At 33.8% G+C, this 23,797-nt stretch overlaps 2 protein-coding genes and 1 pseudogene across 3 annotated transcripts; 1 reads left to right on the top strand and 2 right to left on the bottom strand.

The window, feature by feature from the left end:
• Positions 1–1,086: 1,086 nt before the first annotated feature.
• LOC114367778 lies at positions 1,087–3,529 on the bottom strand (annotated as a pseudogene).
• Positions 3,530–6,401: 2,872 nt separating this feature from the next.
• Positions 6,402–8,383, bottom strand: LOC114367920 (glycylpeptide N-tetradecanoyltransferase 1-like). The gene is made up of 2 exons (XM_028325178.1): positions 8,175–8,383; positions 6,402–7,968 (listed from the first exon to the last, which is right to left on the bottom strand). The coding sequence occupies exon 2, from the start codon at positions 7,939–7,941 to the stop codon at positions 6,637–6,639; it is 1,305 nt and encodes a 434-aa protein (XP_028180979.1). The 5' UTR covers positions 7,942–7,968; positions 8,175–8,383; the 3' UTR covers positions 6,402–6,636.
• Positions 8,384–19,785: 11,402 nt separating this feature from the next.
• LOC114367653 (eukaryotic initiation factor 4A-15) lies at positions 19,786–23,736 on the top strand. 2 transcript variants are annotated; one of them, XM_028324837.1, is made up of 6 exons: positions 19,786–19,988; positions 20,906–20,975; positions 21,115–21,221; positions 21,467–21,897; positions 22,275–22,955; positions 23,448–23,736. In XM_028324837.1, exons 2-5 carry the CDS (start codon positions 20,908–20,910, stop codon positions 22,908–22,910), a joined length of 1,242 nt encoding a protein of 413 aa, XP_028180638.1. In that variant the 5' UTR covers positions 19,786–19,988; positions 20,906–20,907; the 3' UTR covers positions 22,911–22,955; positions 23,448–23,736. The 2 variants fall into 2 exon arrangements, with proteins under 2 accessions (XP_028180638.1, XP_028180639.1); XM_028324838.1 differs by having other exon boundaries at positions 23,418–23,736.
• The last annotated feature ends 61 nt before the right edge of the window (positions 23,737–23,797 follow it).

Below are 23,797 nucleotides of genomic sequence, written 5' to 3'. Positions count from 1 at the left end.
GATCCAACGGTGTGAATTTAATATTGACAATTGTTTCTGTTCAAAAAGTGTGTTTGATTCAATTGCTTGTGTGTGCATGTGGCTGTGTTTTCACTAACAAGTGGAGCAACATGGATGTGGATTTCCACCAGTTGGTTTTTCAAATGAAAAAAAAATCTACACTAGTTTTATATTTTATAATTAAAAATTTAATAAATATAGTAGAATCATCCTTTTATATATTAAAAATTTAATAAATATAGTAGAATCATCCTTTTATATATATAAATTAGATTTTTTTAAATAAGAGTATTTTAAACTAATGTTCCTTCCATCTCTAATATAAGATTTTTTAATTAACTCACACCTTTTAATTGGTTAATATAGTTAGTGACATTAAATTTATTAAAAATTTATATTATTTTGTCAAAATTACTCTTAAAATTATTAGAACTCATAATCTGTTTCTTTTCACTAAATTATTTTTTCACATAATTATTTAATGTATGTTAGTCATATTAAAAGTAAAGTAATTAGGTATATATTTAGGTCAAATGCAAAAGTAGTTATCTTTTTAGTACATAATATTTATTATAAAGTACTTAGACTATTTGGATAAAAAGTCTTATATCTGAGGATGAAGAAAGTATTTTTTAACAAAAATGTTTTAATTATTTTTCTTTGACGAGAGTATTTTTAGAAGAAAAAACTAAACTCCTATCTAATTAGTTGAGGAACTTAATATAATTACACTAACAATAATTTTGTAAGTTACAGTACTTTCAAGCATGACTAGGATAACAAGCAAAGATAACAGTCATCTTGTGTGCAACTTTTATTCATGACAGCAACTTGTTAAAAATAATGTAATTCATCGATAGCCAATTCTACTATGTCAACTTGTTAAAACAAATAACAGTAGAGACTGGTAACCACACCCAACACGGGCCAATTCATCATAGAAAACACAATAGCCATAACTAATCAACCAGAGAAATACTATTAGAATTTTCTCCACTTCCTATATTTTAGTTTGCAAAAAAATTAGATATAATTACCAAAGTTTAAACAATTAGAAGAGATCGAAGATCAATTTAAGGAATTGTCTAGGACAATAAAAAGTATGGCGTTCATTCGAGTGTAACTGAGTTCATTAACCAATAGAGAAATTAACATAGTTTCTTTCTAAATTTATTTATGTAAAATACAGCAAACCATGCAACACACATCAAGCATGCATGCACAAACCCTTTAGGTCTACATATAAAAACTCCACCCGAGTAGAATTCTCAGTTGAGATCGATGCTTCTTCTGCTTCCTAATTCTAGTATCTGTCTAATGTCTATAATCTTCATATCATTATATTACGAATTAGTTAACTACTCTGCAATTCTTTCGAATCTCACCCTCAGAATCAGTTAGTGGATTTATATTCCCCATCTTTATCATGGCATAGGCAAATTCCATGAAGAAAATTCTCTCATTAACGCTATAAAATTGGACCAAAGGCTTAGTAGTTTCTGTGGCATTATCACTTGAAAAGAGAATCTGGTCAGAACTAAGAAGACCCTTCCCATCGAGCAAGTTCTTGAAGTAGTGGTTATCAAATAGATTCACTGACCCTTGGTCTAGCACACTGGTTGTGTTCTCATCACCGTTTTGTAGGCACAAATTTTGCAATATTCAGTGAGCATAGTGGTTTCTATTGTACTGGTGCTTCTGTCCCTTAGGAGTTGAACAATCTATTGCTGAAAAAAGTGCACCTTGCTCGTCCAGTAGTGTGGGCACCTAGTGCATATAAATAGATAGATAAACAGATATTGGTAATAATATATTGAATCAGAAGAAGCAAGCAAGAAATGTACTAAGATTTTGCTCCACTACAAAGTAGCTTATCATGTTGAGCAAGAATTAGGGGTCTGGTAAAAAAAAATCAAACCAAATTGGTTTTAAATTATTTTAACTGGTTCCATTTCATATTCAAATGGACAAACTAATTTAGAAAATTGGTTTGAAATCGAACTAATTTCAACCCGTTTTAAAAGGATTCTAAGAATCAAATTGGTTTTAAATTAGATTTTGAATTATTTTTAAAAAAGAAAATGATTTAGGTGAAAATCTATTCGTTTAACTAAATCTATTTTATAGAAACAATTCAGTTAACTAAAGTGATCTAATTATTATTATTTTTTTTCCATTAGTTCGAGGAAAAACTGATTCAGTTTTAGTTTGTTACGTCCAAACCGTGTTTTTGCACTTCCCTTTAAATATCAATAATTTGCTGCATCTACGTGCCCAGTGACATAATGAGAGTCACTCAAGATATATAAAAAATAAAAAAGAGATATGTTATTATAACTTATAAACTAGTTATTAGCATTTCTCATGATAAGTTTTTTTTTTAATGCATTCTTGATAAGCTTGTATAATTGTCTCTTGTTCTATTTCATTGTACCTGATAAAGTAACAACGTCTTTGAGATCGAGGCCAACGTCATTGAACTTTGAAATGATGGTATCTAGTGTGTCAAATGGAGAAGGAATTGCAAGATTTGCCAGTGTCCCGTTTGAGATTAATCCATCTCTCCGTCCTAGCTGAACATACCAAAAGGGACCCCCACTCTGCAAAAACGTGAATACAATTATGGTAAAAAAAAACACAAACTCAATTAATAGGGAGAAGTCAGTGCCAATTAAGAGGGGGGTTTCATTTTTTATGAATTATCAATATTTAACCATTGAACATACAAGGAGAACAGAATCTCTGGCCGCTATGGCTAATATATCAGCACAGGACACAGCTCCACTGCATGCCCTCTCCACTGAACTTTTGATTGTATCAATAACTTCAAACCCTCTAGCAGAATTCAAGTTAGGAGTAGCAAATTTCTCACTATCTTGGTCTCCATCCAGCAGAATTGAACCATCACAACCCTGAGACCCAAATATATTAATTAGGTAAACAATAAAGTAAAAGAAGAAGAAAATAAGGTTGACAATTCCTACTATATAAATTAATTAGTACAGCACTATATTATATCCATCCAAATGTTTTCTAGCGGAATGGCCAGGTTTCATACATTTCAATATTGGCTATATCCATCCACTAAGGAGTGTTACTATTACTAACAAAATTATAACTGAGACTCACTCCATATTATTAAATTACAAAATTATAAGTGAGATTTATTACATAAGAAGTGAAATCCAAAAAACAAAATTGTAATTTCTTATAATTTCCAACTAATAATAAAGAGTATATTCAAAAGAGCCACTACCTTACTAATATGTCTCTCGTCGTAAAAAAAATGAATAAGTAAATAACTGCCACGTAGACTTACATTTACAAAGCAATCATGGAAGTGAAGCCGAAGCAAGGAAGCACCCATTCGCATCTCATATTTTAGAGCTTTTTGAACCTCTCTCCTAACTATTCTATAAAGATCAGGGCATGTTGTTTTGTAAAAATCCGGGGTCAGTTGGGACCTTACTCCCACACTCAAAATGAAGAAATTCACAAGCCAAAAATTTGCATTAGAGGACCTATTCATTGTCACTTTTGTTGTTATCAACTCAAGATGTGTGTAGCAAACACACCAAACAATGGCTTTATTTATAGCCAAGAAATGAGATACAGCAACTTTTTTTTATCGATTAATTTGCTGCTTAGTGCTGGATGCAGCAATCTTATCGTATTCAAATTAAGATTTCATTGTAAAAAAGATAATAGATAGATGTTTGAATACTACTGATGACACGTTCACTTGAAAGTGGTTGGTGCCATTCTACTTCTGAAAAATGTAGGCCTCCTATTCAAGTTTGAGAACGAAGAAAAAAATCAAAATCACTCTTTCCTAAATATTTTAAAAATGATAAAATAAAAATTGTCGATTTGGGCAATAACTATGGAGCACTACAAAGTTGTGCACGCATTAAGAATTTATAATTGTTATTTTTTTTTCTGAAATCTAATCAATAAGAAAAAACACAAGGGTACAGTCATGCTACACTATTGTCTTGTTCCTAATTATTCTTACTTGGTGGGGTGTGATAAATGTCAATTTGTGGAAGGGTATGAGTTACCAGTTGTCCTGGTGTCTCTGGGGCACAAGCTTCTTTTATAGAAGGGTAACAAAGTTGATAATGTTAAAAATTTATACTAGTGTAGCTTGGTTATTGGGCCATCAAACTAATTGTAGGCTCAATTTAATAAACTCAGCACTCCAACGCCATTGAAATTAATAATTCAGAGCTATGCAAACAAGAGACCACCTCTATTGTTGATCCTAGATCTCCACATTTTCTTGATTCTTTTAAGCTAAATTCAGTTTGGTCCCTATTGCTTTTAGGTACATATAATTATGATTGTGAACCATGTATATATATCATGTTTGTGTTTCAATTTGCACATATTTTAAACACAATGTCTTTCTTTAGGATAAAAGCTTGTGTCTATCTGTCTATCTATATCAAAGTAATAAAAAAATTATCATAAACAAAATATTGAAACTAATGATTAAAATTTATTAAATTACTTTTTAGTTAACTTTTTTTCTCACAATGTTCTAACCGATCACAAAGCTAACAAAAAATCAGTCCCTGGCTAATACGTGAGCAAGTTACATCAGAAAATGCTTATCCGTGCTGTATCTTCATTAAAAAAAAAAAAAAAACAGCGTGTTTGGATTTATGTTTTAAAACCACGTCACAACCTAAAATAACGCAGAAGCTACAATACAATGTGTCAAAACAACACGGATCATTATGGGCATTTGAAGCGATGCTAATCCAAATACATAATATCCCTTGCATAGAAAGCCAACTTAACCGTTCCCTAAGAATGAAGTCTAGTACAAAACAATGGTAGATGGTGTTATATCCCATGTTAAAAGATTCAATGACTTAACCACACAAAACAAAATCTATTTACAAAGGCATCCGCACCTATTAAACCTCAAATTGGATCAAATGAGATCATATGAACTCATCAGCAACAGAACATATGCAGTCAAACAACAACATAAACTTGACAGGATAAATTTTGTAAGAATTTTGAACTACTTAGAAATTTGAGAAGGAAAAAGAGCTAAAAGGAAATTGAAGCAGCAGATAATATCAACTTTAGAATTTTGCAGTGCAAGCATATTAGCAGAACATCTGCCATCCAATGAGCTCTCACATACCCTGCAAACCTAATATGTTAACTGTCAATATTTGAAAGAAACAAGAAAAAATCTTCAAACAAGCAGCTAATAAAACAAAACAAATGAATGGTTTTGCCAATTACACAGCAAAACCAAACTGAGTAGTGTCAAACTACAAGAGCACAATCCCACCCCACTCCTTTATTTTATCTAAGAACACTCAAGTTTCTTTTCCTTTCTGTACTTTGGGATGCAAACAGAAACCAAGTAATTCACAAGTGTGTTCTTACTGAAATCTACACAAGCAAAAACCAAACACAAATGCCAAAATCACAGTAAAAGGAAAGAAGACAAATACACATTCTTTAAGTCAATTAAACAAAGTATGAAATACATTATCTTCATGACAACTGGTTTCTGCTCTTGCCTTATATTGTCATGGAACTGAAATAGGGATTCAGTCAGCAGCTTGATACAGGAATGGTTTCAGTGGTTTGCTGTTGGTGGTGGCAAAGCTGAGAAGGATGATGGTTGGCATTTCAATGTCTTTTGGTTTCTTTTTCTTTTTTTCATTTTCATTTTTAGTATCTGAAAACTCTTGTATTTCTTTTGGCAGGTGGCTTATGGTTATCACAATTATGACCCATCTGGTGGGTGGCTTATGGTATTTTCACAAGTTTCATTAGCACAAAAATGATGTGGTTAGTTGAGTAAGCTCAAAACAGAGATTTTTTTTCCTGTTTTCTTAGTACAAATTTTAAAAATCAAAACAAAGTGCAAACAATGTGATTTGCATGCAATTATTTGGGACAAAGAAAATGTTTTCCCAAAGTTCAAACCGATCACAAAACATGTGAACAAGTCAAGTCAGCCCTGGCTAACATGTGAGAGTTAGGTCTTACCCCTGCTGGCCAGTTAGACGCTAGTCCTGTATCTTCATAAAAACTATGCCTTGCATTGAAAGCTAACTTAACTGTTCCTTAATAATGAAGTCTACTATTAAGCAAAAGTAGATGGCAATATATCCCATGGGAAAACATTCAATTAACCACTAAAAAAATCTATATAGATAAGCATACACACCTATTAAACAACGAATTGGATCAAATGAAAGATTATATGAGCAAATGTAGCCAGCCAGCCATACTCATCAGCAAAAGGACATATGTGGCCAAACAGCAATAAAAACTTGATAGGATGAATTTTGTCAGAAATAAGAACTACTTATACATGCAATCATGCATAGAGAAAGAGAAACTTCAGAAGGAAATAGAGAAAATAGGAAATTGAAGCAGCAGACCATAACAAGTTAACAACTTCAGAATTTTGCAGTATAAGCATATTAGCAGAAAGTCTGCCATAAGATGGGCTCTCACATACCCTGAAAACCTAATATGTTAATTGCCAATATTTGAAAGGAACAAGAAATAATGTTGAAACAACAAGCTAATAAAACAAAACAAATGAATGGTTTTACCAATTACATAGTGAAACCAAAACTGAATAGTATCAAACTACAAGAGCACAAGTCCAAGTCCAGATGGTTTCAAGGCACTACGAATCCTATAATTGTACAAGTAGTAGTGAAGCTGTCCATCTCCTGGTCCAAACTTGAGTTCTTTGAGGAAACTCTCATTGTGCATTACATCCAAGGCATTGAAAACATCAAAATCCTTTTGCTTTGCTACAATCAGCACATCATTCATCAACTGGGTCAGCGGAGTTTTGGTGGAGACATTATAATAAGAATAAGCAGCTTTCAAAATTGAGTAATTTTGATTTCCAAGGATGGAAGAAGGAAGAGTATAGAAGCTGCAGAAGTCTGTGATCTCATGATTCTCTGGACTCTCAACCAAGAAACTATCCACCACATTCTCATTGGGAAGAAGCCAATGTTCAACATCATTTTCATCAAAATCAGGTGCAACAACAAACTGGCTCAAGTAGTTCCTAAGCAGCCGAGTAACAGCAGGGACATCCCGAAGCTCCATTTTCCTGAATCCAGGAGTAACCGTTGAATCAGGCAATTTGTAAAGCTTTATAGTGCGGCTCATCGTCATCCTAGCACCAAGCCTTGAAAACCCAACATCAATTAGCTTCTTCGGATTCAACGATCGGTGCCAATATTGACAAGTCGTGATTGGCGTTGGAAGAACAACTCCAGCCGTATAGGCCGCCTGCCAAATATTCTCCAAATGAACCCTCCTGGTGACCTCCTTGATCATAACAGGTGCAAGTCTCTTTGACCTGAGCTTCTTATGAACACACAAGAAATTGATCTCGGCCATCTTCACAACCTCCTCATTAACCCTGATCCTGGCGGGGATGCCACTGATGAAAGCAACCAACTTCTTTGACGTCTTGGCTCTCACGCCAATGTGCCAACTCTGGTAATAGCCCGGAACACGCAACGCCCAACTGAGAAACTCCTTGGAATAGTTGAACCTGAACATGTTCTCATCATCCTCAACATAGTTATTCTTGAGAAGGGCATAAACCTCATCACAGATTTCCTCAGAGTCCATGTCACATGTTGTCCACTCATAAGCACTGGGAAGGTTGTAAGGCTCCTGCTTAACCTCGGACAAAGGTGTCGGGGGCTCAATCGGGCCCTCAGGCAAACTTGAGTCCCCAACATCCTTGTATTGCCCCACAGGCTGAGTTTCCCAGAACTTGTGTCTCTTACCAAGAGACATTGAATCTTGGAAACTTTGCACAATGGTTTCCAACGACGACGCGTTGTTGGAAACCGCCAAGTCTCTGTCAACAAGATCTGATTTTGCATTTGGAGACCCAGATGGAACACTGCTATCACCCATTATCAATTATATCAAAAAAACCCAACTCTGCAGAAATATCAAATCAAATAAAAATAATAATAATAAAAACACAACCCTGACAGTGAAAACGAGATTAACTGAATTCGAATCCAAATTGAAACAGAGAAACAAGAGGATCTTGATCCGGTGGAAACAGGAGATGAAACAACAATGCAATAAAATTATGAAAGGTGGAAGAGATTAGAGAGTGAATGAAAATAAGATTAACTCACTGTGTGTGGGCGGAAAAGATGATTCGGATCGAAGGAGTGGCGAGGGTGGATTGGAATAATAAGGGTTACTTGGTGCGATAGCGAAAGTATCTATGTGATGAAGAGAAGGGCTTCCGAGATGCGTGTGGAAAGAAGCATTGGGGAAGACGAAGGTGCGGCACGAGTGTTTTTATTATTATCTGCTGCTTCTCCCTTGCCACGGGTTAACCAAGGACTCGTTCGGTCATTCTTCGGGCTACCATGTATTATTTACTATTTAGGCTTTGCAGTAACAAATTACTAGTCCCCAAAAATAAAATAAAATAAATACAATATGCATCTGTAAAAAATATAATAATTATTGTGAGATTATTTTATTATTATAATATTATTAATTTGATACTAAGTTGTATTTATGTAGATTAATTTGATATTAAGTTATAAAATTCAAACATAATTTGTCATTAAATTATTTATAGGACTAATTTATTACATTGTATACACATTTAAAAATTAGATTTGAATTTTTTATCTTTGAAGGATTGATATAGACACTTTCGAGGTGAATTTTATTATTTATCGAATGTTTTTTTAATATTTGCAATTTAGTATTTTTTTTTCTTTTTGTCCTTGTAAATATATATTTTTATTTTTAATCCTTACAAATTATATTTATTTTATTTTTTGTTGAAAAAAGTGTTATCTAAGGTGCTTTAAAGATAAAAAAAATAAAATAAATATAATTTATAAAGATTAAAAAAATTACAAGGACAAAAAAATTATTAAATTACATAGACTAAGAAGATATTTAAATCATATATTCATGGCTTAAATATGTTATAGGTTCTTAATAAATTAGCATATTTCTTTTAGGTTGTTAATAATTTTTTTTCTTTGGGTTGAATTACTAATAAAGTAAATCTTTTGTTTTTTGTCCTTATTATTTTATTTTAGTTATTCTAATATATCTATTTTTGTGTTTTCCCCCTAAAATATATAGATCATTTATTGTTAGTCTCTATCAAATATTTTTTATTGGAATTAATATAAAATAAACAAAGAATTACATGGAGTAAATTGAAAAATAGATATATTAGAAGGACAAAATATTTTATTAAGAACTCAACACAAAAAAATATTAGAAATCCAAAACAAAATTCATTAATTTATAATAGACCTAAAGCATATTTAAGTCTATATTTATTTATCTTTTTATAAAAATATAAGGACTTAATAGATGTTTTAGTCTTTCAATTTGAATTTTTTTAGGCTTTCAAATTTAAATTTATTTTTTTAGTCTTGAATTTTTTAAAAAATATTTCCTACCATTAATGTGTGACATATAAAAAATAACAATATTGACAATTTTTGACGATTTTCAAATACAAATTATACCAACTAAAATTAAAAACCAAATTATGAAAATTAAAAATGATAAAAAAAAATTATCAATGTATTATTTTCTGTTTGGTGCAAACTCATGGGAAGGACTAGAAAAGTAATTTTCCAAATTCACTTACTAAAACAAATTTAATTTTAAGGGACTAAAAGACCAGACTTATCACAAATTGATGGATTAAAAAAATAATTAGGCCAACTATAAGGGTTAATTGTGTTTTTCGTCACTAATATTGATGTTGCTAGTGAAATTGGCATTCTTTTGCAGAGGAAGTGGCAAGTGGATCTTCAAACAGTTCCAAGGAGGCTAATATTGTAACTCATACACTTGCAAGATGGGGTTCAGCTACTTTGTTGCTGATGTAATGTTGGATTTTTTTCCCTTACGGGGATTTTAGCTCATTTAGAATTTGATTATTCTGTTTTGTAATCTCTTTTACTTTCCTTAAATTACCAAAAAAAAAGGACCATCTCGCTTGAACAAGCCTCAACTCCTCATTACCTCATTACCTCTTTCTCATTGCACATGGGAATTTGCACGAGGACCATTTGAAAAAAAAATCTTGTCTCTATATTCATTATCTACAACAAACTCAAACAAAAACCTACCATGTGTAGAGCCAATAGAAGAAATCCTTCACTCCAAACGCATGTATCCATAAAAAATTCTCCAACTGAAGCCTTGCCGCACTAAAATGCCACCATTTGAAGTTATGCAATGACCTCAAAACACAAGAAAAAAATAGCATTTACAAACCAAACACCACCCATCAAAATAACATTTACAAATAGGAATCCAAAGTAAAAATAAAACTTTCTCACTTTCCATATTTTATTAACATCCAAACACATACCCAAAAAGAGGGAAATGCAAAATTTGAGTAGAGACAATGTCGGGGTGAAGTTTATTTTAGAATGAGGAATCTCGAAAATGATGTCATATGGTATATGAAATAGTTTGAAGCTTCATATTTTGGTGGATGTTATGGTTGTCTACCCCTGAGAGTCTTCAGTCCCCATGATGTCGGGAAATTATGGAAAAACTAGTTTAATTGATTAAAATTACATATAGGGAGTTTTTTTTTATAACATTTATTTATTTTTAAATATTATACTCATTGAAGTGAATCAGTTAATTATTATTGTAGAATGTAATAATAGTTTGTGTATTCCAATTGTATGTTTTACATGTTTATAACATGAGAATAAATAGAAGCTTGTGTTGGCAATTAGTAATTAAGATAAGCTAGAAATAAAGCAACAAAATGACTGAGAATAAGACAACAAATCCATATCATAATGGTCAGTTAATTATACAATATTTTGAATAAGTAATTGGTACTAGAATGAAGGGCTGAAGGAGAGAATCAAGGAGCAACACATGTGGATGTACTAATACGCCCCAGCAAGATGGAGGAGTGGTCAACGACACCAACCTTGGAGACAAGGAACTCACGTCGTGATCGAGAGAGAGGCTTTGTGAGCAAGTTTGTTAGTTGGTGACTTGAAAGTACATGAGACACTGCGAGTTCACCTTTGGCAATAATATCACAAATGAAGTGGTAGTCAATAACTAAATGCTTCATTTGTGAATGGAACACTGGGTTTGCACAGAGATACGTAGCACCAATGTTATTTGAGAAGATGTTTGTCTGTTTAGGTATTTAGATCCCAAGCTCCATGAGAAGTTGTTGAATCCATAAGAGTTCAGACGTGGTGGTTCCGATTGTGCGATATTCGGCCTTAGTGGAAGATCTCGCAATTGTGAACTGTTTTTTGCATGACCATGAAATGGCATTAGGGCCAAGATAAACAATGTAGGCACTAGTAGACTTCCAATCAACATTGTCACCACCCCAATCCGCATTGCAAAATGCAATGAGATCAAGATTTCTTGTAGCAACAAGGTGGATACCATGGAAAATGATGTGCTTGAGATAACGTAGAATGCGCTTGAGAGCTTGCATGTGAATGGATAAGGGTGCTTGCATGTATTGTGATAACTTATTGACAGCAAAAGCCACATCCGATCTGGTGATGGATAAGTAGTGCAAGGATCTAATGAGACTGCAAAAGAAAGAGGAGTCACAGCTAGGTATATCATCATTAGTGCCAAGTGAGCAAGTGGTAGACATTGGAGTGCCTATTGGCTTGGCATCAGCCATATTTCCTTTCTACAGTATGTCTCTAATATAATGTTGTTGAGACAAGAAAATTCCACTAGATGTAGGAATGAGTTCGACACCAAGAAAGTGACTCGGTCTACCAAGATCTTTGAGAGAAAATTTGGCAGCAAGATCAACCTTAAATTGACTTACAAAATTGTCATCATTGCCCGTAAGAAGGAAATCATCAACATATACCAAAAAATAGGCAATGGCATTATCGTGCTTGTAAATAAAGAGTGAAGAATCGAATTTGTTATTGAAAAATTCATAGGCAACCACAAAGGATTTTAATGCATGGTACCAAGCTCGAGGTGTCTACTTTAGACCATATAGGGCTTATGGAGCTTGCACACATGATGAGGGAATGTAGGATCAACAAATCCTTGAGGTTGGTGCATGTAAACATCTTCAGAGATCGTACCGTGCAAGAATGCATTATTAACATCCATTTGTGTTAGGACCAACCTTTTGAAAGAGCAATGCACAAGACTATTTTTTATTGTTTGAGGTTTGATAAGTAGACTAAAATTGTCTTTATAATCAATACCTGGTCATTGATGAAAGCCTTTAGCAACAAGTCGTACTTTGTGACGTGCAATGGATCCATCTTGATTTCTTTTCAAGCGAAACATCCATTTGTGCCCAATGACATTAAAGTGCGGTTGATTAGGAACTAGGGACCATGTGCCATTGGTCATAAGGGCTATAAATTCTTTAGACATAGCTTGTTTTCAGTCATGACATTGTAATGCTTTGGAACACACGTTGGTTCGTCTGCTGGGGGTAGTGGATGCTTAGACATAGAAAAAAACTTCTTGGGTTTGACTTTTCCAACTTTTCCACGAGTGATCATGGGATGGTTTGGCACTGCCAAAGTTGAAGACTGTGAAGGAGAATCCGTTGCAAGTGACTAAGATGAAGATGAAACATGTATAGGTGATTGGTGAGGGAGTTGTATTGTGGTTGAGATGGAAGGAAAAGGACTCACAGGTTGATTGGGTGATGAGGTATCATTTTGGGTTAAGGAATTGGGAAGTGAATCGGGTGAGGTGATGATGGGTGAGTGGGGTCGTTGAGGAAGGTCAGTGATGGTTAGATTTGGAATAGAGATAACTGAGGTTAAGAATGGTGAATTATAATGTTGTGACACCCTCTACCCCATACATACATACATATATATATATATATATATATATATATATATATATATATATATATATATATATATATATATATATATATATATATATATATATATATTAATAAGAAATCAAACTTAATTAAAAGTTTTTTAAAACATTTAAATACAAGTCTTTCAAAAGGGTAAAAGGCTCACATTCACCTTTCTAACATCATAATAAAACTTGTCCAAATAAATAATAAATTCACTTCAGCTAAAAACAAGGTCGTCTAAAACTTCATACAATCAACATAAAACCTATACCCTAATGTCACATCCTATCAGAGCATTGTGTTCCCGTGTCCTCTAGCATCAGGTTCTTCATAGTCATCCACTTATTCATCTGCTCCCACGAACACAAGGTTTGAGATCATCATAGGATCCAAACACAAACAACACACTGGGAGTGAGTTATTACATTCCTAACTAATAGAGAAGCAAGACAACTAGATATACATATCATATAAATAAAATAAAACTTACTTAAACATAACTCACGTAATTCCACCACTTTGTCATTCAAAATTCACTTCTCAATCATCAATCACACCTTTCAATCATCAATCACAATACACAAGAATCACACACTCCGATCAAGACATAATAACACATCAATTTCATAATAAACAATTAACAAGCGCATGAGATAGTTATGCTAAGACTCAAGCCTATATGCAATGTGGTACCATGTCAGTGAAAAATCACCCCGGGGCGCTTAGGAGTACATAACAAGACACACCATACAATGGGTATGTCAGGTCACTCTTACTAAGTAAAATCATAAGGAGACCAGTCAGGGTCACAGTGTTTTGCGAGAGTGCTCCAACCATATGGGATCAATATAGGCTTAAAGGAGCACTCAAACTAAGTGACCCCCAAGGCCTACACTCCGAAGAGTCCGTTAGGACCTCTCCCTCCTGATTTAGGTCCAACCCCTAAAATCATTTTTGCAAGTAGACACTGTTCATGAATTATACAATACCCACGACATCACACTCGTGTTTTAAACACGTTTAACACAATTGCGCTACAGTTTAACACTGGTTCCTAAATAGGAAACTTACATTTTCTCTTTAACATTGGTTCCTAAATAGGAAACCTACACTTTCTCTTTAACATTGCGCATCAACACTTTTCTCAAGATAACACTGGTCAGGTTATTATACAATTCACAGCTTACAACACAAGTAATGTTACATCAAGTGTTAACCACACACTTATTCATAGCCAAAACTCATTCACAATTTCACATCTCATAGTATCGTAATCCACCATCACATGTGTACATGTATCTCACAAATTAACACATGTTCAACTTTGCACTTATACTTAATCTCAATAACAATACTATAATATCAAGGCAACATGTTATTCCACAATTCATCACATATTTCATTTATAAGCATTGCTCATGAATTATACAATACTCACGACCTCACACTTGTGTTTCAAACATGTTTAATACATTGCGCTAAAATTTAACACTGGTTCCTAAATAGGAAACCTACATTTTTTCTTTAACACTGCGCATCAACATTAGTCGAGTTATTGTATAATTCACATCTCACAACTCAATACACACATCTCAATACACATGTACCTCAAATCTAATCATAATATTCTCAAACTCCAACACTTAAATAATTTTTGGAATCACACTATAACAACACTACATTATTATTTACATAAAATATTAATATAAATAAATATATAGCTAAATCTATATATATAAAACCAGCAACATACATCATATTGGATCATGAATTTCAAATAAGCTTTTAATGTACCAATTCTAAATAATTATATGAACACTTTCCCGTATATATAAGTATACATGAATTCATATATATTATCTAAGAATACAACACACAGTCTATTAGAAATCTTTGGTCAATTTCAAATATAATATTAATTTTAAACTATAAAAAAACCCTAAAAAAACATGAAAAAGAGAAAATACAAAATCAATATCTCACTCCCTCTTACGCTAAATTTCTAGTTACTTAATTTCAATAATTCACGCTAATTAGACAAAGGTTCAATTTATAGGATTCATACTCAACACAAGGACACATCAATTCATAACAATTTCTCATTGGGACATCAACTGGTTCATCAAACGTATATAATTCACACTTATAATTATAAGGATAGAATAAAAATTATAGAAATAACCAAAAACCCATTCCAATTTATACTCTAAGGATCCCTGCACATGTCCTCACTAATCTTCAATTGTGAATAACTCATCCCTTACCTCTAAGCGGGCTCACGTGTCTTCCGACAACGATAGCGGCATCTCTAGCATTTTCCTGATATTCCTCAATTTTTTCCTCTGATTGCTCTTATAGGGTTCCTAAACGTTAGAGAGAAGGAGAAGGGATTGAAGCCTCCATTTGTACTGTCTTCATGCGATTCCGTTATCTCCATCCATGAATATTATCTCGCAAATCCTAACGGTGAAGGTGTGCGGAATTGCATCTCTAACAACATATCAAAATTCATGAAAATCCAACGGTTAACAAAATCGGGATCGTAGTTTTACTAGGATGGTTTTGGGTTTTTGCGGGAAAAGAAAAGACTATGATACGAAGTGTATTTCTCTCAGCTCCGAAATGATTTTAGAATTCCCAACGGTGGGATTGATTGGAATTGAGTGGCGAACCATGTTCTTAAATTTCACGACGATCCAACGGTGAATGAGTTTGAAATTGTCATTTTCCTAAGACAAATTTGGTGGTCTACGGGAAAAAAAAGAGGGTTTTGGGAGAAGAATGAGGAAAAACGAAAATGAGGAGAAGAGGAGGCATCATTGGTGTGAAAACTGACCTAACATCGTTATTTATACCTAGGGTACTCATAACTTATTATTTACTCTATTTATTTATTTTTATAATTTTATAAAACCAAAATATATTTTATTCTCCATCAAATGAATAAATAAAATACACTTTTTATTTTCTCTAAAATCATTATTTTAATTAATAAAGTTATTTCTCCTTATTTATTTAATTATAAAATCTTATCATTTTATAAAACTCTATTTATTTATAAATAACAATCCTTTTTAAATTAGTCTACGAAAAATGAGATATTACATGGAAAAAGGGAGGTTGTAGAGAGGCTGAAAGGGAGTCAAAGATTGGCAACAAATTTGGGGAATAGGGAAAAATGTCTTCTAAAAATTGGACATGCCTAGAGTGATGAAATTTGTTGGTTTTTTAAATTGAAACAAATATAAGCACTTTGTGTGAGACGATACCCAAGAAATAGACATGGTTCAGATCTTGGTTGAAGCTTAAGCTTGTTATTTGTATAGGGTTTAAGCTAAGGGAAACAAAGACACCCAAAGGTTTTTAATTTCTTGTAGTTTGCTGGGGTTTTAAAATGGACATGGTGAGGTGTGCTCATGTTAAGGCCATGGGTGGGTAACCAATTGATTAGGTAGATTGTTGTTTGGAAGGCAAAGGACCAGTAATGTGGAGGAAGGGAGGCGTGGTTTAGGAGGTAATGAGCAGTTTCAATGAGGTGACAGTGTTTTTGTTCAGAGAGACCATTATGTTCAGAAGTATGTGGTGGGGTTGTGAGGTGGGAGATACCATTGGCTTGTAAGAATGATTGAAGTTTGATATATTCTCCTCCGTCGTTAGAATAAAGAGTTCTAATTTGGGAATTGAATTGCCTTTCTACCAAGTTCTTAAAAATTGAAAATATGACTGAGACATCAGACTTGAGTTTTAGTGGATAAAGCCAAACATACTTGGAAAAATGGTCCACGAAAATTACATAATAACAAAAATCATTAATTGAATTAACTGGAGTTGGACCCCATAAATCTGAGTACACAATTTCTAATGGATAAGAACTAGAAATTGAGGATGTTGAGAATGGTAGCTTGTGGCTCTTATTGGAAAGATAAGAAAGACATTTAGTGAAGGAACCAAAATAGACAATGTTGTTTGACTTGAGTGCATGAAGAAGAGTTGGTGGTGAAGGATGACCAAGTCGATCATAGCTTGAGTGATGGGTTGGAGAGCAAAGGAAGTCTGTGGGATAGGTGCATGTGGTTGGAGCCTGTACACATTGTCTTCATTTAGTCTTCGCAGAAGAATCTCCTTCGTGTACAAGTCCTTTACCTCGAAATGCCAAGGGAAAAATTCAATAGAAACCTTGTTAGTTTGGCAAAATTGAGAAACAAATATCAAATTTTGAGTAACATTGGGAACATAAAGGATATCTGAAAGCTTTAAAGAAGAACCATTAGTGGAAATAGTTGTTGAACCAATATGAGTAATAGGAAGATGATTACCATTTGCAACTTAAAGATTATCAATTCCATGGTAATATTCTTTTATGGACAAATTGTTGATGTCATTGGTGACATGATGGGATGCACCAGAATCAAATAGCTAGGAAGGTGGAGATGAGTGAAAGATCACTTGTTGGGCCACATGGGCAGTTGGATGGCGTGGCTTGTTTGGGAAAAATCTTGCAACATTGCTTTGCTGAATGACCAGGTTTTTCACAGTATCGAAAAATGGTAGGATTGTTGATTGGTGGCTTTGTTGGTGTTGGAGAGAGTAGGAGCATAACCATGGTAATTATTGTTGCAGCTAGTTTGATAGTGTCCTCGAGCATTATGATTATAATGGCACTGAGTAAGGTATGCAGTAATAGGAACCGGTGTTGAGATGTGTTCTTCACATTGCAGAAACATCTCAAAATCCACCAGCTTGTCATAGAGTTCGTTGAAAGCAATTGGTGAATCACGAGTGCGAATGGAAGCAGTAAATTCTTCGAAGGTTGGTCCAAGATCATTCAAGGCACGAATAACCATTTCAAGGTTATCAATAGGATGACCAATGAGAGCCAATTCATCAACAATATTGCGGATTGAGTGTAAATAAGTTGAGACAGAGGAGTTGCCTTTGGTTATGGAACTGAGCCATTCCCTGAGTGACATAATTCTCAACTGGGATTGATTAGAAAAGGCATGAGAAAGGGCTAGCTAAGCATCGCGAGAAGTATCAGCAGCAGCCATGACAAATCATGCTTCAGAATTGCACGAGCCAAGAAAAGCAAGGTAGATAAGTTTGTCTTGTCTGATCCAAAGGGAGAGAGCAGAATTAGATGATGTTGTTTCACCAGTGCCAATAGTGGCAGGGGGCACGTTGTTGTGCCTGTGGCATAGCCTTAAAGATCATGAGCTATGAGAAGCGAATTAACCTATTTATACCAAGTTGGATAATTGGTGTTGTTTAGCTTAATTGGAAGATAAGAGTTTGTGTTAAACTCTATGAGGTCTTTGAGGTCATTGGAATGTAGAATGTAATAATAATGTGTGTATTCCAATTTTATGTTTTATATGTTTAAAACGTGAGAATAAATAGCAGCTTGTGCCAGCAATTGGTAATTAAGACACGCTAGAAATAAGGCAACAAAATGACTGAGAATAAGACAACAGATTTGCACTATAATGGCCAGTTAATTATATAATATTTTGAGTAAGTAGAATGAAGGGTTGAAGGAGAGAAACAAGGAGCAGCAAATGTACCAATAATTATAAGGATGTTAAATAGTAACAAAACAACTAATCCGACTAATTTTTCACAAAGCACACTTTCACACAAGCACACTACACTTTCTATTGTAGGCCTATCTTTCAGACTTGTTCCATACTTATAAATTTGTCTTGTTTTATTGTATAATCTAAGAACACTAAAAGCAATTATTAGCAATTTTGCTTTTTAGTGGTTTATCATCATTAGAACATTAGTTTTTTTTTAGGGCTTTGTCTCAACACTTATTAGTTAAGCTTTATCTTTGATTTTCTAGAAGTTCAAATCTTTTGTTTTACTTGTATTTATTATTGATGCATGCACATGAGAATTATTATTTTTAAATATTAAAAATTAGTTAATTTCATTGGTTAGAATTATAATAAAGATAGCCAACGACAAACATAAGTTTTCATGACTCATCTTGTAATACTAACTTGACTCGATTTAAAGTTAATTTTGAAGGGTTAAATTTTTAGAAATTAAATTTGATGTACTATGAGATTTAGTTAAGTTTTGGTTGTCCATTAGTACAAAATAAATCTTTAAATATTAGTTGTCATTTTCAACATTCTAAATTGGTTACATGAGTGGATGTGTAATCATTTGATATAGAATGTTAGTATTTTCTAAACCAATTATATAACTAATGTAGATAATGACTTTCTATCTTTATTTTAGACTTGATCATTCACTTTTTACATCGAATATGACTATAATCAATTTAAAAAATGATGTTATATTAGTTATGGTAATAATAAATGTTTATTTTTTCAAAAATTAGTATTGCAACTAATGTTTATCTCAATAATATAAAAAAATCCTTAGTAAAAGAAAAAAAAGCAAAATCTAAAAAGCTCTCTTCCTTCCTCAAGCCACACTCTTTGAGTTCTGGTTGCTTGGTGGGACACCATCCTAAGGAGGGAGGAGTTAGTGAATGATGAATGCTAAAAATAAAAGAACTTTTACAAATTAACTTATGTATAAGTTTATTTTAATTAATAGAAGTACTTAATTTTTTTTTATCTAAACATACTAATTTATATATGTAGAGGGATCTTTCTAAATTTATAAAATAATATTAAATAAAAATAATATATTTAATATCTTAAAAGTATAAAATATGTATATTTTTCTTTAATAAGTAGGAGGATTTATAAAATATATATTGTAATAATTAATACAAATATTTTTCTTACCATGGGCCCGAGCCCAAGAACGGTGGATTCTCAAATCTCATGGCGGTTTGACCCATGCCCGTTGACTGGGCGAAAAGTAAGTTAGGGGCAAGGGCAAAATGGGAATCGCAAGAGAAAAAAGAGCACACTCCCAAAGCCAAAAAGGAGAGAGGGTTTTTGTGTAGTAAGCTATAATCTTCGTTTGTTCTCATAGCTCCCACTCACTTTCTCGCAGAAACGTATTGTTTTTCTCTCTTTCCGCGGCCTAGATCTGAGCAGTTTGGAAACCCTAACTGCTCTCACCAACGACATCACCACTCTCTCCGATCAACTACCTCTTTCGTCGCCCTAAGGTTCCTCTCTCTCTCTCTCTCTCTCTCTCTCTCTTCTTTTCTCTTATCCGATTCGACGCTACCTCTCTGTCTGTATTTTTTTTCATATTTAATCGATGTAGTTGTTATCGCTATTTTACGATTGGATCTGCTTATGCCGCTCTGGCTTGTTAGCTTTTGTTCGTTTTGAACCCTATGAACGTTTAGGAAGTTACTTTTACTATCGTTTTTTTTTCTTCCTTTCGATAAGGAAGACATCATATGGAGATTTAGATTTGTTTCCTTTGCTCTCGTGATATCTAGTTTATTGTCGTTGATCTTAGGTTTTGCTCTGACTGTGTTCTTTTACGCTGATGTTTTTTTTGTTCCTTTATTTTTTATTTTTTGGTGCTGATCTGCTTAACGTGTGTTTTGGCTCGGATTGGAGTTTACGAAGTTGGTTTTATTTGGAAGTGGTTTCGATGAAATGGAATGACCTTCGATATATGTTGAGAATATAAATTACTTTTTGATGTGTTGTTAAGAGAAAGGGTATGAGCTATGTCTTGAGTTTGATTGAAAATAATTTGATGTTAAAAAATTAGTGGTAAAAAAGTTTAATTAAAAACTTGTTTAGGTGATATTAAATAGAATCAGTTCTGGAGTAGAACTACAACATGTTGAAAACGTTAGAGTTATATAAAGTAATTAGTGTATTTTGTCATTTTACAGACAAACAAGTGTTTTTGTGCTCCTTAATGTCCAAAGCAACAAAATTTGTTGCCTCTTTGGCTGCTGTGGCCAGTGAGAGAATAATGTTAGAGTGCAAACATGGATTTGCCTTTGCCTTTGCCTTGGCAGCATTTATGTGGTGCATTTGAGCCGCAAATGGACTTTGGATAGGCTGAACGCCAAACCAAAAGCATGCCTTTATAATACTATTTCTTTTCATCTTGCAGTCATGGCAGGAATTGCACCCGAGGGATCACAGTTTGATGCTCGTCAATATGATACCAAGATGAATGAGCTGTAAGATCTTCCCCTTATTTTTTGTTTATTGTTCTTCAAAGTAGTTCTGTAGGATTCTGCTTCATTAGCATTTAGTTACTGTGATTGTTTTTCATGTTTCAGTCTAATTTGTTTGATTTTGATAACTTGATGGCTGCAGGCTTACGTCCGATGGACAGGATTTCTTCACATCCTACGATGAGGTTTATGACAGTTTTGATGCTATGGGCTTGCAAGAGAATCTCCTGAGAGGCATTTATGCATATGGTAGATTTAACTTTCTTTATGTCCTCTTACTTTTTTAATTTTATTTTCCAAACCAAGAGTTATTTTGTATTTATCGTGATGACAATTGTAATTTTTTTTATTTGTTATGTATTTATGGGACTGAAATTCCATTTTTTTAATCCTTCAAATTCCACTGCATTTTTGTGTAAATCATGGTGTTTATTGTCCTGATGCTGGTATCAATCTTTAACTGTATATTTAAACTAGTTTGATTTGTGTTTTAGGTTTTGAGAAGCCATCAGCTATTCAGCAAAGGGGAATAGTTCCATTCTGCAAGGGACTTGACGTTATACAACAGGCCCAGTCTGGAACTGGGAAAACAGCAACTTTCTGCTCTGGAATTCTGCAGCAACTTGACTATAGTGTGACTGAATGCCAAGCCTTGGTTTTAGCACCAACTAGGGAGCTTGCTCAGCAAATTGAAAAGGTTATGCGGGCACTCGGAGATTATCTTGGTGTGAAGGTGCACGCATGTGTGGGAGGTACCAGTGTTCGTGAAGACCAACGCATTCTATCAAGTGGTGTTCATGTTGTTGTTGGTACTCCTGGTCGTGTATTTGATATGCTGCGCAGACAGTCACTTCGGCCAGACTATATCAAGATGTTTGTATTGGATGAGGCTGATGAAATGCTTTCCCGTGGTTTTAAAGATCAGGTGCTTTTTAATTCATATTCTTTTTGTTAATTTTATAATTACTGACTGGACTTGTTGTTTTTGATATGTAATGCCCACACGTTTCTGTATTTTTGTACATTGATGATAAACTATTAGCCAATGCCTTTTATACATGTTCTTTGAATTTCTTAATTAAATTTATTTTATTTCTTTATTTTTTTTTTAACATCATCTTTTGTTGGCATGTATGCTTGTCATGCATTTGAAATTCTTATATTATCAGCAGCAGTAGAACTAAAATGTGATAGTAAGTTCCTTTGAATTATCCTGGAGATTTTATTTATATTGGCCTATTTGTTTAGTGTCCCAAACAAATTTATTCATAAGTGCTTTAACCTTAATTTCATTTTTATCAGATCTATGATATATTCCAGTTGCTTCCATCTAAGATTCAAGTGGGAGTTTTCTCTGCTACAATGCCTCCCGAGGCACTTGAGATCACAAGGAAGTTCATGAACAAACCTGTGAGGATCCTTGTGAAGCGTGATGAGCTCACCTTGGAGGGTATCAAGCAATTTCATGTCAATGTTGAGAAAGAGGAATGGAAGCTTGACACACTGTGTGATCTTTATGAGACATTGGCAATTACTCAGAGTGTCATTTTTGTGAACACCAGAAGAAAGGTTGATTGGCTGACTGACAAGATGCGAAGTCGAGACCACACAGTCTCAGCAACCCATGGAGACATGGACCAGAATACCAGGGACATTATTATGCGTGAATTCCGTTCTGGGTCATCCCGTGTTTTGATAACTACTGATCTTTTGGCCCGTGGTATTGATGTCCAGCAAGTGTCTTTAGTTATAAATTATGATCTCCCAACGCAGCCTGAGAACTATCTCCATCGTATTGGACGTAGTGGAAGGTTTGGTAGGAAAGGTGTTGCCATTAACTTCGTCACAAAGGATGATGAAAAAATGCTGTTTGACATCCAGAAGTTTTACAATGTGGTAATTGAGGAGCTGCCTTCAAATGTTGCTGAACTCCTTTGATGAGTTTTTTTGTTCCATCATATTAGAGGAAAGTTGGTTTCTGAGGTAAGTGTTATGTAATGTTTTTTGTTCCTTTTGTTGTATTTCTGCTCTTAAACCTTGTTTGACCTTCTTAATAGGTGTAGTAATTTAATTTACATTATCATCAGTCGTCTGAATGTCCCAAGTGATGAGTACTTGCAATGTGGAATCACATTATTGTCTGAATTGGTGTATTGGTAGTTGTTGCACCTTTCTAACAAGCAAGGTTTTTTTCATACACGTTTTGGTTATTCTAACATACGTAGGGATAATTTGATTCTTTTTTTCGATTTATTCAAAGTTGATCCATGGCATGGCGTGGTGTGCTGTGGTGCTTATTTTGAGGTTCAAGGGTTAAATGTTATGCTTTTTAAAGTTATTTTTCTTGATTGTTTCATTTCCTCAATTTGAAAATGGTATTTAATAAAATGAAACTGGACATTGGTAGCGTGGTTCTAGTGATTTTTTTATCCTCATTTGAAATAGCTATCAACTTACATTATTCGATGTTCCAAGGATTGGAGGATCATTGTGAGGCAAGATATTCGGTTGTGGTTCTCTACTCAACAGCTATATGGATTGCAATAACCGTGGATTCGCCGAATCATCAGTCGGAGGTTTTTTTTTTCCTGGTTTGTTGTCACAATGTTGTAAGCATTGATGGAGCACGTAGTTTACTTGTTTATGAGCAGGATGTTATTGAAATTGTAAGATTTTAAAATCATAATGTTTGACTCTTTTGACCAACTTTTCAAGTAACTTCAAATATTGAATATTGTGTTGAGCATTGGAAGTCTAACGGTAATTCTGGTGCCATATGTAATTACAATTACCTCTTAGAGGTCTATTTTGTCGAGGCAGAAAAC

This window comes from Glycine soja, chromosome 9 (assembly GCF_004193775.1).
Source record: "Glycine soja cultivar W05 chromosome 9, ASM419377v2, whole genome shotgun sequence".
NCBI classification, from domain to species: domain Eukaryota; kingdom Viridiplantae; phylum Streptophyta; class Magnoliopsida; order Fabales; family Fabaceae; genus Glycine; species Glycine soja.
The sequence above is the reverse complement of the archived record's forward strand: the minus strand, read 5'-3'. Positions and strand labels throughout refer to the sequence as shown.